General features: G+C 42.2%; 1 protein-coding gene across 1 annotated transcript in view; it reads right to left on the bottom strand.

Moving 5' to 3' along the window:
- SMOC1 (SPARC related modular calcium binding 1) overlaps window positions 1–16,078 on the bottom strand; it is a gene marked incomplete at its 3' end in the record, with an annotated part of 79,295 nt that overhangs the window by 58,402 nt on the left and 4,815 nt on the right. The window contains exons 3-4 of the mRNA XM_009581540.1: window positions 11,865–11,977; window positions 1,387–1,486 (exon numbers count right to left, since the gene is read on the bottom strand). Of these exons, the coding sequence (XP_009579835.1) occupies window positions 1,387–1,486; window positions 11,865–11,977 (213 nt within the window). The remainder of the gene's footprint in view (window positions 1–1,386; window positions 1,487–11,864; window positions 11,978–16,078) is intronic.

The following is a 16,078-nucleotide window of genomic DNA, read 5'->3' as shown; positions in this document are numbered from 1 at the left end:
GATCAAAAGTCAGCTCCAAAGGAGGCAGCTCTGGCAGGCCCAGGAGTCTGGTAAAGACAAACTCTAAATGTAAATTCTATTGCCAGGCACTTTCACTTGCAGATCAGTTCATCACAGATCTACTGCTGAATTACAAGGAGGAAGCACATATCCAATATTAGTCGTCATAGGCCTAACATCTGTGTGTCCTACAATACACCATGAATTTACTCTCCTACAATTTTATAAACAGCTCAACACTAAATGAACAGATCAGCAAAACTCTAAAACATGCCCTACCAACCATATACTGGGAATGGTAGAAGAAAGTAATATTCTAAGGTTTAAGCCAAATTACTGTAGCATTTCACCTTACACAAAAACAGGATATTAATCTTATTTTCTTTCCACGTACCTGTGAAACACCGAGCATCCCCTCAGGCTACACTGACTCACTGGTTCCCAGACAGTTCTCCCACTCAATTCAAACCCTCATGCAAGTCACTATGCTTATTACCACAAAACACTCTACAGCCAAGAGGACACTGAATAACGTGAGAAGGATTAAAAAAACCCAAAAGTTTGACTGCTGTCATGCTTGCATCTAAAGGGCAAACACTGAAGGGCCATATGAAAATCTAGAGCCCAGCCACATCCCATTTGAGCCGTGGGCTGCCATATTGTATGGTGGGGAGAAAAAAAACCAAACAACATCACTCTGTTTTAAGTACAGAAAGCGATGGATTTGGGCCCAGTAAACCATAGGGCGACAGAGCAGTGTCAGGCTGAGCACCCAGAAGCACATCACTTAATAAACCCATGAGTAACAGCCTGGCTCTGGACCTCCCTCTTGTGAGCTGTGGCGCAAGCCCAGTGCTGTCCAGCCCCATGACACAAACATGGGGATCCTGGAACTGAGCAACATGATCAGAAGACCCAAATCCATTGTAACAGCAGGACCCCAGATTTGGGGATGAGTAGTCAACAACTACCAGTTTCTCACAGAACCACCTTATCAAACTTTTAACTGAAGTCACTCTGCAGGCAAAATGACTCCATGGCCCACTCAAGTTATCCCATCTGTTACAGGAATCTCTGGTTTTGAGGTACACAGAAACACTGTGACTCTTGCTTTAGCTACCACAGGCTGTTACCTTTGTGTTTTTTCTCAGTGAGCCTTGCAGGAGTGTCTGTACCCTAACTGCTGGGTGGACATGCCACAGTCCGAGCTCCCTTGCAGCTTCCAAATGCCAGCAAGCACACAGGGAGATACAAGCACAACTGCAGTGTTAAATCGGGTAAACTAGCCAAGTCACCTGAAAAGATTAAGCACTCTGAACAGGATGCATTCTCCCCAACCCCCTTTGGTTATCAAATTAGTATTTGTTGAAGTCACTCCCACAGTACCTGAACATACAGGAGTTTTGTTCTGTACAGAAGAGCCGCTAATAGGCTTGCCATCAGGTGTCACACACCAGCAGTATCCAGTGTAGGTATGGCACTGCACCTGTTTGATAAAACAAAGAGGAGGCATTTCATTTCTCACTCTATCACCCACCACTTTTATTACAATCCAGCATCTTAGTGGAAGTCCCAACCCAGACGCATCACAAACACATGCTTCAGAGTAAGGAGGTCACACAAAAGAGTATATTTGATATCATTATCTTTTCTTTCCCCCCTCACCCCTCTCCCTGAAGAAAGGTTATTTCTCCTGCTCCAACTCCTTTAGCTGCAATTCAGGAGGCAAAAGAAGTTACAAGTCGTCAGCTGAGAACACTTCAGTTTGGGGATGCAGTAGTTGTGTCTCAGCTCATTCCACCCTCTGCTAAATCCCATTTACTATTTACCATTAAATAGTTGTCCCACTGCATCCCAGCTGGGATGAGGAAAGGCCAGCCTGGCTCAACTCCACAGCCACTGGTTGAGAACAGCGTTCTGTGGGGGTTTCGAGAGCATTTTGTTCAGTAAACATGGCTGGAAAAATGCAACACTGACTTGTTATGTTAACAAACTCTCTCCAGATAGATTTAAGCTCTCTCCTGTTACTATGTCAACCTAGGCAGTAGAAGCAAGATCCAACATGCTTGCTCTTCATGTATTGACAAGGACTTAAGAACGTTTGATGAAGGCTCTAATGAGCCAAAAGGTACACAGCGTAAGATTCATCTTGCTTAACTTTAAAGCTCTACATCTGAACTGAACATCTAGAGTTGCCCAGTTCCTTCCTTCACCACAGAAGGACACCAGAATGAGTAGGTCAGATGTGGACCTCTAAAGTGAGAATAGATAAATCCCAATCTAGCAGACCGGTCTTAGTAACATCTATGCAGACATTAGTTCAGTGGCACTATAGTTTCATCCATCTTAATAAATCTCATTACAGCCTTTGCCTCAGCTTTCACATAGTGATCAAGCATTTGGATGAAATTTTGACTTCCCTTGAGACACAAGTAAATGATCATCATACAGGCATCTGTTTAAATACTAACAGCTTCCAAAATTCTTTCTAGGATTCTAGCCACACTTTCAGTTGTGGTTGAGTGTGCACATCAGTACTTCCAGCACCTTGAAATGGTACAGAAATACCTACATTACTCTAAGCTAGAGATGGCTTCTTCAATACATTTCTGAAAAAAGCCATGAAATGAGATCACTTCAGAAACTGCCTTTTTATTTTACTTGTAAATTGAATTCTGTCCATTCTCTCTTTTTCTCCAAGCAAGTTCACTGAAGCCGATTTCCCATTCCAGTCCTCTCCACACAGAAGAGTAATGGGGTGTTTGTGCCGTTCCCTTCATTAGGGATCCTTCAGAGCTAGAACAGTCATTCCCCCTTGCTGACAGCTGGCTCCGATTCCCTAAGGTAGCAGAGTTTGTCCAGAGACTTAACGACAGGCTTTTTAAAAGGCTTTGAGTATCACATAAAACATGATCTAAGAGCAATTATAACACAGTACCACGTGTTTATCTTGGGTTTACTGAAGTGCAAAGTGATCATTTTGCCTCAAGCAAATTCACTTTTAGCAGCCAAAATCAACAATAATCTCATGTACCCATGCTACTAAAGTCACTGTCACTGCTATCTCACACTTTCATTTTTATTCTCTCAATATATCACAAAATTGATTGCAAATTACTCAAAAGTACTATAAGTATAATTAGCAATAATCAAGTTGCAAAATATTTCTTATTGCTCAATCTAATCAATTGCACATTCAAAACAAGTGTGATAGAACTGCTTGGGTTTCTGTGTTACTATTTATCTTTGCTGATCACACACACATTATTGCATTCCTAACAGCACAAGAAGCTGTCTTTACATCTGAGCATTAATTGTAAAAATCTTACCCAGAGATGGAGCCAAATTCCAGGACAGGGTCTTGAATTCGTAGGGCAAGACCATTCCATGTTACATTACAGAAAAAATCCAGTGTACCCAGCATTTAAAAAATTCAAGTGTTAGTGACTTGATAGTCCGTTAGCCAAGCCTTCAGAAAATAACAAAGTACACGGCAGAGGAGTCCAAAAAATGTATTGACATAAATTTAGGATAGATGCATTAACTAAGAGCATGTTATGCAACTCATCTCAATGGTGAGCTACCAATTACATACACTCATTTCTGCAAGTCAAGCACAATACATCCATAAAAACGAAGTAATTTTGTAAATAGCTAAGCTAATGAATGCCGGTCTTCCTTGGACTGGTATCCCATGACACTTTCTTCCCCCTGCCGCCATTAAAAAAAAAAAAGAAATAAATCTCAGATTGACAGCACTTTCACAACAACCACATGTTCTACTACAGCACCAAAGGACTTCCCTACTACAGATAATAGCAGCAGTGAAATCTCAGCCCTTATCCTAAAGGCCAGACAACTACCCACGAAGAACGGACACTTCAGAAACCTCAAAAATCACTGCAGTTGGCTTTCCTGAACGTCTTCATGTTTAGAGATGCTACCTTTCACCATGATACCTGACCAGGTCTCAGCATATTTAGGTGTCATAACAGTAGTGGCCTACAGCCTAGAGTTTGCAGCTTAAAGGCTGCGAAAAAAAACCTGGTATACTTTTCATCAGTTACGTAGCACTGGTATAGCATTGAAAAAATGTAAAAGCAATAGCTGATCCAGTACCATTTCTAAACACTGTGTAAACACAAACTCTGTAAAAAGCATCAACTATTCCAGAGCACCTACAGTAAGGAATCTTGAAAATTGAGGGGTTTACTTTAAATTTTTCCAATGAGTTTCCAATGATCTTAGGTTTGAGTTTTTGCTTCCAAATCCCTTTTAAATCTTCTACCTGAAATTCAACCTCATTCTAATCCAAATCGCGTAGTAGCAAGATTTTTAAATACTGTTACAATCAGAAGAGTAACCGTGTAAAAGTGACACCTGTTTACTGCACAGATCTAATCTTCAATTATTGAGTTAATTTGGTCTGTACCAAGATACATTTTAGAAAAAGTGTGTTTGACTTTTTTTGGCTCTGTCTTCTAAAACACTGTGTCAGAGAAAACACATTATCAATTTTATATACAAAATAAACGTGATTGCTAACCAAGCTGCAGCTGGAAAGGCAAATGACAGATAGAGTTTCACATCTCAAATTAACATACACATGTCCAACAGCAGAACATTTTAAGTTAAATAATAGGGAATCGGAGAAATAAAACCTGCAAATCGTTTGAGGTCTTCCAACAGATTCCCCATGAACATCTGCACCTTCCAAACTGCAGTTTAAAGCCCTGCAAGCACCCGAATCCCTGATCGTGCAGGAGAACACTGTTCCTATTTTTCAGGGGTGAAGGATGTGCCATCTCAACTGTGCCTCAACTGAAGGGTGAAAAGCACGAGGGACAAACCCAACAAAAATTGCTCTGCCACCATTGCCCAAATTAACAGTGCAGCAGCAGCTTCTCTTGTGCAGCAGCAGCTCCTCTATCCCCCCCTGCCATTACGACATGTGAAATCAAACAGCAGCTAACATACTAGCCACCGGCCACATGAATAAACACCTGCTCTCATCAAGTTCATTACAATATGACAACATTAAAACTATAGTCACTGGCAGACTACTCTGCCTCTTAATTTCCTGAGGGAAAAAGAAGCCGCTGTTTGGGTTTCTTCAGTATCACACTGGCAATGCCGGAATCAGATTCCCAAGCAGTCCAAAGCTTCTCAACAAGCAAGCAGCAGCACCCCCTTACAGCCATTTGACAAAGGAGATCAAGGGGTTGCTTCCAAAAGATAAACTGGAAATGGGAGAGAAATTGCATGCACGTGTATGAGGGAGAGAACAGGGGCAAAGCAGTAATTCTGTGATGGCTGAAACCAGTCTCTATGGAGTTACAGAAAGCAGAAGTTTGCTGTAAGAGGCCTGAGAGCACCTTGGACAAGCACTGGGCTGAGCACAGGAACAGCAACACTCAGACTAGCCTTTCGCTGCTCTTCAGATGAAGCATTTGGTAACCGATTCCTATCCCATTGCAGATCAGACAAACATTTCCTGGCTCCTTCCATAATGGAGGGCAGCGAGGAGAAGGGAAGAAAAACATTCCTTCTGCATTCAAAGCAATACTTCTATGAGAGAAGAAAAAACATATCCAGTTTTTGAATGGCTCTGCTGAGGGTGAGGGCAGGCAGCAGAGCTACTGCCCGCACTCACAGCATGAGGCAAGGCTACAAACCCTGGCTGCACCCAGGTGCTCCTTGTAAACACTGTAAAAAACAGCTAAATAAATTGTTCCAAGCCAGTAGGTCATCTGGTCTGACCCAGAAAGCAGAAGCTGCAGTGTCACACAGCAATTCTTTAATCAAGCCTTTCCTTTGTTCGAACCATTGAGGCTCATCTAGAAAGTCCTCTGAACCCAAGTTAGTGGCGCACAATCGGCACACTGGCCTGATGGCTATTTATCTTAACTCTAAGTGGTGATGCCTCTGTTCTGGTTTAAATGTCTTGCTGTACTGCCTAGACCCTGGATCTTGTCATACTTTCTGCTAGATTAAGAGTCAGCTGACGATTGTCAGAAGCCTGCCTTGCCTTTACAGACAATTTTAGGGAGCTATGAATCAGTCTCCATCTTGAGTTTGAGCTTCTTTGGGACTGCAACTCCTTAAATAATTTTTGTCTCTTTTTCTGATCCCTGCTCACATTTAATTCTTCCCAAATGATGTTGTGCAAACAAATATTCCCACCAGGGCTTTATGCCGCAGCCACCTCCCTCAAGTCTATGCACTATTCAAGAAATGCTTGCTCCACAGGAATTTCACTATTCATACAACCAGGGAAAGGAGTGATTTGTGGCAAAAGAATCTTAGCCATGGTCAAGGGCATTCTCAACACACACTCTGGCACAGATACCATTTTTAGCTTAGCAGAGGGATCCCCAAGAAAGGCTCTCTGCTTCTGACACAGAATGTGACCCTTTAAAGTTAAGAATGATCTTACGTTGTCACTTTCCTTAAGGATGTCCACTCCCACTTTAAGAATCTGCTCCTTTGCTCTCTTGACTGGTACTTCTTTGAAGAAATGCTGTATATAACCAAAGTTGCTACCTCCTTACCCATCCATGGGTTATCTTTAGCTCAATATACAAATGAGAAACACAATGAGAGCTGCAAGTGAAGAAAGTAAGTGCGTAAGTAGCAGATAAATCTGCAGAGCAGTATTCACAGAGAGCTCCAGCTACAGTCTTTTATAGAAGGGATATCTTTTAATAAAAAAAAAAGCCAGAACCGTCTACTAATTAAAGCCCAGATTCTTTATGAAGAAAGTTTCTTTAATCTAGCAAGACAGACTGTGTTCTTTCCTTCTGAAAGGAGAGGTTAAGTCCTTGAGAGCTTAGTATTGCTGGAGTATGAGCACTGAATAATGGAATAATAGACAGCATCCAGGGAATGCGGGACATGTCTACACAGTGCCCCGCAGCACTCTGCTGCATTAAGAAATGAGTTTGCAATTCTGCCCAGCATCATACTACACTAGCCAATGCAGAGGAACAGACTTGGATCGTGAAGTCACACTGATGGCTCAGAGGGTTCCCCACGTCTTTAGAAAGGGGTCTGTCTGTGGGACTTAGGAGAAAGCAGTACTTTGTACACTCATTAGCATAGCACAGAATGAACCTATTGCTATGGACCGTAATACAGATCAGTCTTTCCAAACAGACTTGTATTACCAGATGTGGGAGTGCTCTGGAAGCTATCTGATAACAGAAGACTGCTCTGAGAAAGTCAGCCCACTCACTGATCCCACCATAAGACGACAGGTTTGACTGATGCGCTTGCTTTAAGAGAAATCTCAGTGCTGCATTGTAACTGCACCAGCAGCTGCAGTTTTGAGAGCCCTACACTCAAAGAAACTCTCCAAGGAGACTTGCTGTCAGCCACTTGTATGCAGACTTGCAAGGAAAAGAAACCACAGCTAGACAGTGGAAGGTGGTGGCAAATAGCAAGGCACACCACAAAAAGCCCCACAAGACTACACCCCCAAAGCAGGGTTAACATTATTCATGTTCGTATTAATCTGTCTGAAACAGATCCCGTTTAAAACCTCAGCAACCTTTTCTAAAAAACTGCTTGGGGGAAAACTATGAAGAATGCAAGTCTCTCTCAGCCCATGGCAACAAGCCCAATGGCACTAGGCAGCAAAAGAAAGTGTGCAGATTACCCAATAGAGCCTGTTGTTTATGAAGAACAGATCACAGCAGGTTAAGTGCAGCATGGAAAGGGAATGGCATTTATGCAAAATACAGCATAACAGCAAAAAGGAGAGAGCAAGTCTTCGGAACAGAAACTGGTTTTAGTCATGTCCAATTTTGCACAACAGTACGTGACCTCAGTTTTCTACAATTAATCAAATTACTCATATCAAACAAACATTCTTATGTTGTGAATAACTCAAATTTTATCTGCTTGCTTATATTACTGTGGGCAAAGTGCAGAGAGCTTTTCCCTACACAGACTGAAATATAAAGAAATAGCAATTCCAGAGCAATTCATCAGGTCTGCTCTGATTTACAGTCACCACATCATGCCTGCAATGCCACCACCTCTTCCATGCTGCACACCCATGCCGCATGTTTAGATGTGTAAGCAGTGCTAAAAAGGGATTTGATAACATGTTTGCAACACAAACTCCCAGAATAAGAGAAGCAGCACACATGGTGCATAGAAACAGTTATGAAAACCAGTGAACTGACAGGTGCCTGCTCCTCTTCATGCAGTACACAAACCCCATTATAACTAGCCATGGCTAGGAAAACTGGCCATCCAAGCAATAGAATCAGTGGCAACATTTCTTTTCAGTCTAGATTTCACAGACAACAATAAAAAAAGACAGATTATACAAGTCTTTAAGACACACAGGATGTCTCTCTAACGCAGGCTTTAAATGCAAGCCAAACCAAGGTCTTTGCCTTCAGGTGGCTCCTCCCTTTCACCCTTGTTACCACATCTGACTGTTGGGTCTCAGAGCCAGTTGCCCTGCAGGGAAGCAGGAGGAGATAAGGCAAGCATGGTCTCCCCTCTGCAGCCGCTGCCCCATGCAGCACATGCTGCCGGTCACAGAATAGCAGAGTAGCTATGTTCTCTTCACCATCCTACAGCCCCATCCAATTTGCGGTGGACCCAGCCCCAAATTCACGGTTTTGTACTGCATACAATTCCAGGAGCTGGAAAGGACAGACTTGAGCTGCTTTCAGAGGAACAGCCTCACTTAGTGCTGCTTTCAGTGTTTACCCATAGTGATTGCAATTTAGTTTCTAATCAGAGAATGATGATAAACCACAAAAGCAATAGTTCAATCTGGTTAAGACCAAGCAGGTTCTATGAACATACAGTTACCACTTCCTAATGCAGCTCCCTGGCCTGCACTGTTCATGTTTTTCACTCCTGCAAAATTTTCAAGAATTTCCAATAATCAATTAGACAAAAACCCAGATCTTTTGAAGTCTGATGGCAAGGACGACAATGTAGGCCTAAACACCTACTATGTATGCATCTACAAAAAAAGAGGCTTCGCTCAAGACCTGAAAGAAAGTCATCTACATCTTGAGTGAGTGCTATAACAATTAAGACATTTGATATTCTAAATATATGCATGCATCTTTGTTTCCCCTCTGCTCAGAATTTTTCTTCTACTCAAAATATTTCTCCAATAACAGTTACGCAGAAGGGGGGAAGTTGTTGAAAAAATTTCCATAGCCAACTCTACATACAGTGTATACCTTGAAGCGTACGCATCTGCTTAGATTCTTGTTGGGATGGGGATTCAAGGTTGAAGAGCATGGTGAGTATTTCTCCTAGAAACTTCATTGAGAGATGCTGCTCTGTTCTGGACTTCCCAACTGAGATTTTGGAGTTTGGATGGAGCAACTTTCTGGGTCCTGAACCAGAATAAACTAATAACAGTTCAGAGCTGACTTCAGCAAGGCCTCAGGGACTTCAAGAACTGGCCTACGCAGCTTCCCTGCAGAGCAGAACCCGGGGGTGCCAATTCTCTGCACAAGAGATGCAGTATCCAAACCACCTCCACCAGATGAGATCTACTAATGAGCTGCTGGAAGCAAAAACTGTTTAGACTGTTCACCAAAATTCTAATTTTTATACATCCTTTTAAAATCAAAGTTTGATTTATTTGGACCAGAAGCTAAAGGAAATATTTGTCTCAAATGCAGGTTGAAACCAGTTAGCTACCTCGGACATTGGTTTTCATTCACATCTTATGCAGGGACAATGACCTTAAATGCTGCAATATAAATGATGAAGCTGGTTCCTGAGGTATGTGGAACGTGGGGTATTTTTACAATCCAAGGAATGATACGAATTTCAGTTAATTCCAGCTACAAAGGGATCAGAGGTTTCCTTCATCATGCCAGGTAAAACAAAAGCGTTTTAGTGTTCACAGATAGGACTGAACAGAGGAAGAATGTGAACTATCGCTTGGCTGCCAGCTGAAAACACAGTTTTTGTAAGCAGTTTCATGCTGCCCCTCCACTGGCAACCCGCACTGGCCAGGGAATGTGCAGGAAAGAGGCCCAGCAACTGCTCTGCAATCCAGACACCGGTACCAACCTTCCAAATAAACCTGTCTGAAACAAAGCTTTATCAACTGCACTCTCAGTCCAGCTTATTAGGATAAAAATTTCACTTGCATCCCCTACTTTACACTCCAAGACGTTGATGGACAGCTGACAGAGACAATGGAAAGTCAGCTTTCCTTCCCCCTTTTTTCTTGAACTGTAAAGTTTAACACGGAACAGTTAGCTGGCCCACTGTGCTAGGTTTTATAAGTATTCCCCTCCAGTGCCAACATAACCCGAGCAGCTCTCAGGGTCTCAAAAATCAAATTTCAACAATTGAGAGTAGGTAGACTGCAAGAAACTGCAGCCACCTTCTCGCTTACCCCTACCTTCCCAAGACGGTCCACACTGTACACAAATATGATGCTGCTCCAAAGAAGTATGCAAAGTTGGCAGGATGGATAAAACTTTTCCCACTTCACCATTAAAAAACACAAACAAAACAAAAACACTCCCACACACCAGATAATGGGAGGGTAAGGCTGAGGGGGGGAATAAAAATTTTTGGTGGGTTATCACAAAAAAAAAATCTTTCCTCTCCCCTTCCCCCAGGCATCATAAAGTGTTTGAACCAACCCCAAAACTTTTTGTCTTTCTCATCTTTTTGAAGCCAATATTGATTATATTTTGGAATTATTTTTTTTTACCTTCAAAAGACTTTGCAAACAATAACTAATGAATCCTAAAATTTCTCTGAGGCACAAGCTCTCTAGAGCAGTGCTAGATATAGGGAGGCTAAGGCAAAAAAAGTTGTGTGATTTACTTAAGTTCACAAAGTAGAGGTCATCAGGGTTGCAGGATTTTGGCTTTTGAGGTGCGTGCCAAACTAAGCAGACATCATACCCCTCCCACCTGTTAGGAAACTGCACATGAGCCATTTTTAACACACAATTCAATTAGCACTGGGACACTACTCACTATGCTAGTGGTAACAGAACCAAGTATCATTCTTCATTTCTACCCTGCCTCGGAAAACTACTCTTCCTCTCAAAATCTCCTTCGTGAGGGCTTTCTTTTTGCCATAACTACTTCAACTTCTCTGGAATTTTGTAGGACCTTCACGAGTCCAACTATTTCTGAAGGATGCTCAGTGACGAGGACTGACTATTCATTTTTCACAGATATTAAAGGCCAACAAACCATAAGCCTCCTCTGCTACCCCTCCTGAGATAATTGCTTCTCAAGAGAAGCAGCATTATGAAAGAGTCTACAACCCCAGCACATCATTTAGTTCCAGCAAGTGAACAGTGAAGAATCAAAAACCCAAACAAAGCAGTTTCATCACCTCTCTGCCAGACCCCTAAACCATAATACAGGGAATAAAACAGGAAAGAGGAGTCTGTCACTAACAAGCACCCTGCAAATGGAAGAGGGTCAATAGACCACTCTCTTTTGCTGGGATAGATGAAGCACAGGTAACAGCAGAAGCAGCTTGGTTCACCCTGTTCTGTGTGAGCCACAGCTCCCTTTGCAGCTCATCTTCAGGGAAAAATTGACCTCCCCTGCAACTTGTTTTTGTTTCTGTGCTATACAGGAGGTTGATGCCATTTGTTTCTGTGCTACATTGGAGGTGGATGCCATTACATATGTACGTGTCTTTTACAGTATGGTGACCGATTCAAAGTTTCCAGTTGGTTAAACAAGTCCCCAGGCTTTCAACACTTTCACCTGAGTAACTGAGTCAGAGTGTGCACCCATGCTACTATCATCACTTGGCTCATGCCTTAACAGTGCGTCTCCTGCAGCCACCTGAGCTGAAGGAGCCTGGCTGAAGGAAGCCAATAGAAATTTTACCTGAGTGAATGATCCATCCTCATTGCATTCTGGAATGAAGACTGCTTCCTGGGGCTTCTTTGCCTGTTCCAGTGCTTGAGCTCTCTCTAATCGACACTTGCTTTGGCCAGCATCTACAAAGAGAAAAGCAAAACCCACTTAGATTGGAAACACCATTTGGCCTCTTCAAAACCTACCAGATGCACCACGCAGCTGCAGAGGGAAAAAACACCAAACAAACAAATATAAGGCATCAAGGACCATTACCTGCACATTAACGAGGCAGCTATAGAGTTAGCACTCATGATCCCACAGACAAATACAAACTTAGACAATCAAACCACGAGCAGTTAATGAAGAGCTGCCTAATTTCCTAGGCAATAGTTTTTATGGTCATCCAAGGGCTCTGGAAGCTTCTTCCAACAAGTGCTGGAGTACAATGTCCACACAGGACTTCCCAAAGGGAGTTGTGTTTGTGTTAATATTAACAGCCTGAAACTGGATGGCTGAGCACAAGCCAAGTAATTCGGGCCCAGAAGTGAGCAATGTGGAAGAAGGGATGGCCCCAGCAAAGCTTCTTCTCTGAGCAACTCTCCCAGCAAGATGCTAAAATAACCTGCCAGCCATCTGAATTTCCACCTTTATGTGGTTCAGATAAGGTAGATATGCCATTGCCTGTGCTTTCTGGAAACCCAGCTTCTACATCTAGTCCCAGTGCTTAGAGCCAGGTGTGCATTATACTTTCTCATATCAGTTACTCACTTTACTGCCCAGAAAAAACATTGCTCTGCAAGCAGAGCTTGAAGGGGTTAAGATCTCAGCTCTGCACTTATTTCAGATGATGGCAGCATGTAGCATGACCTTAACCCCTTCCAGGTCCACCTCACGCTTGCAGAGTGTAGACCCAGATTAGCCTAACACTGATGACTGACGGGTCAAAGAGAAGAGTTCTGCCCTCAGAGATACAGACTGACTCAGTGTTTACATTTAAAAACATGATGTCTAACAGTACTGCTGTTCAGTCTAGAAAGAGAAGAAAAACAGCAAACATCTGTTTCCATGGGACTCTGACACAGGGTCTAGCACCTTCTTCCTTTTCCCATGAATCTACTGACTGAAAGATTTTCAGGGCAGAAACTGCAAAATCTAATCATCAGAATCTTTCAGCAGCACCATAGAGAGTGATCAAGGTTGAATCCCCATTCTACCAGGCACAGAAATCATATTGGTTAACAAAAAAATTCCACTGGATCTCTGAAGATCCCATATTCTGCTTCACAGATCACATGAACTTCGACAACAGAATCACTAATACCAGCTCTGAATTAAAAAGCCAGTCTGGGTTCTCGGATCAACTGAATTCACATTGCATGGCAATAGAAGTGATTTCCATCTAACCATATCTAGGTGCAGAAACCAATGACAATGCTGTAAATAGTTTTGATAAAGACATAGACCAAAGCTTTCAAGCCGAGTACTTTATTTACACAACTGATGACTCAAGAGACTGTTTCCGGTTTGCCAACACAGTTTCATTTTAAACATATCGCATTACTCCCTAAGAATGATTTCACAAGTCATCTGAAATTACGGAAATCAAACCCTTCTCTTTGGAAAAAGTCATTATTCCTAGCAATAGTATTCAGCACAGATGCCTGTACCATAGGCACTGGGTTACAAAGCAAGAGTACCTATATCAACTCTGCCACTGACCCACTGAGCGACTACAAGTCAGTCACCTCGCTTCCCTATGACCTTGTGTCCCTTCATGATCCTATGTCACTCTCATCTTTAGACTCTGCTTTGTGGGGTGTTGGCACAATACCCTTAGCACATGGAGCTTTGACCTCAGGTGGTCATTATGAGCTATTATGAGCTTGTATAAAGAGCAAGATTGTTACTCACAGAATGAAAATACTTTCTTGAATAAAATTTACACTGAATTTAGAGAAGCAGGTGGGTTTTTTCTCTAATTAGGCATGATATAACCTCTAAGCTGGAATTTCCTTTTTTCCCCCCTGCTTGTCAAAGTGACCAGATGATCAGACCTTGCTTGCACACCTCCACTGGAGGACGGTGCTGCCAGCAGTACTGACCCTTCCAACACATGCTCGTTCTTTCAGCAGAAAAGGAAGCACTGGCAATGCTGTTAACTGGAACACCTAACTATCACCTGCAGATCTCCTATTCAAGCTTAAGAGTCTAATCTCGCTTGGCATGACATAGGACATTATTACAAAACCAGATGGTGTAGCTGCACCTTCTGTTTTATAGCTAGCTGTCTGACTAAAAACACCTTCAAGTTCTGCTTCACAAGAGACAACTAAGTAGCAAAAAATCAGCATAGATTATGCAGAACTGCACGTATAGGGACAGAAAGAGAGTTGCGAATTTCTCACGTGACAATCAAAGCACAGATTCACAAACGAAAGTGTGTTTTCTAGTCTCTCCATCTGAGGATACTGGACTGAAGACAAGCATATCTGGTTCCTCTCCTGAACATAAAACAGAAGCGTAAAGCTTTTCCACATAGCATCTACTTTAGTGCTGGCGCACTCACAACTACATGACTGAAACTGGATGCTTCACCACATTTTGTGGTATCCCCTGTAGTACAAATACTTTAGGAGCCGAGGCAGAAGGGAGACTAACTCAGATCTTTGTCCAATTTGTCTAACGAGCAGACAAACGTGCACACAATCAAGCCCTTACGGTAAGGAGAAGATAATATAAACATGTTACTGCTGAGGTGACTATGTCCCTCCTGGCAATTTTAACTGGCCTTTATAGATTGAACTCTCTACTACCACCCAGTAGACCACACTGCGTAGCACACCACCACTACACCACAGCGTTTAAGAGCTCATTGCTGTTGCAGCATCCTCTTTTGCAATTCAACCCGTGGCTCAAGTGATACCTCTTCAAAAATTGCTGATGAAGTGCAGAGAAGACAGACAATTTTTCTCCTGTTCACGAACACTCAGCCCTGATTACTTCTCCCATCCTCCCTCATTGATTTCCAAAGGTCACGTCAGTTCTTTTACAGCCTTGACTTGGAACAATCACCTATATACCATGCTGGCTGCAGAGGTGTGTGCATACCGCTATCTTTTTTGTCCGTCGTTTCACAGTTCAGTTCCAGTAAAAACAGTGCCTTTAATATCAACATTTACCAGTTTGTTTTTAAAAGGACTGTCAATCCTTCTCTTCCTCACTCCACAGGCTGGTATTTTTATAATGTTTGCATCAACATGTGATTTCACTGGGATGACTTCACCTTGCTATTTTTGCTTTGTTAATTAGAAAATGTAAAATATTACATAAGTGCCAAGTGTTAAAAAGTAGCTGCCAAATAGCTCACCCCAAATAAGATGCATTACAAATTTTACTAAAGCCTGATGGTTATGATGTAGATTCATATGCCCTATTCTGCATTTTGATTGTTTACCTGAGTGTTTCAGCACTTTTTCTTCCCTCTTCTTAAAAATGTTTTCTGGAGTATCAAATGCCAAGCTTATAAAACAGAATGGCATTAATGCATTCCAGTTTCACAGTCCAGACAGATTAAATAGGACCTTCTCCCCTCCCTTACATAAGGTGAAAAACCAAAACAGGATGACTTTTTTTAAAAGAAGAGTTGGTTAGTAATTTGACTTTAAATATCTTCAAACTTAGGACAGATTTACTGCAGCTCAGAAAGCTACCTTTTAAAGAAAATTCATTCTCGAGTTGGTAGCTGGCAACTAGGAGATTGTGAACTACAAGTGATGTTTTTGACATCTGTGGCCTAATCTGCAGAATGCAGGTGCACATAATTTTGGATTGTGCAATGAAATTGGCTAGTTACCATGGTTGATCTTATCCATGAAAAGTTTATTCAAATGAGACTACCGTATCCCTCATAATATACACAGTGCACTCCTGAATAGGCCCCAAGAATTCCAGCATCCTCTCTTCAACAGGCAGAGGCAGTTTTGACACCACGCAACATCATGGTGTAAAGACCCAAGCTATCCTAATAATACAAAGTAAAACATCTCCAGGCACCCACATAACACTAGCAGCAAATCTATACGATGCAACCACAAAAATCTAGCTTTTTAATTTTAAATCTACTTTGTTTTTATCAAAAGCTCAGAGGGCAAAAATTGATCCAAGCAGCTTTTGAACTATTTCTAGTTCCATTAGGTAACTGTCTCACACACAGGCCAGGTCCCCACCAGGCATGAAGCGGT

The sequence above is a fragment of the Fulmarus glacialis genome, unplaced genomic scaffold (assembly GCF_000690835.1).
Source record: "Fulmarus glacialis isolate BGI_N327 unplaced genomic scaffold, ASM69083v1 scaffold2010, whole genome shotgun sequence".
NCBI lineage: Eukaryota > Metazoa > Chordata > Aves > Procellariiformes > Procellariidae > Fulmarus > Fulmarus glacialis.
This window is presented reverse-complemented; position numbering and strand designations above follow the sequence as displayed.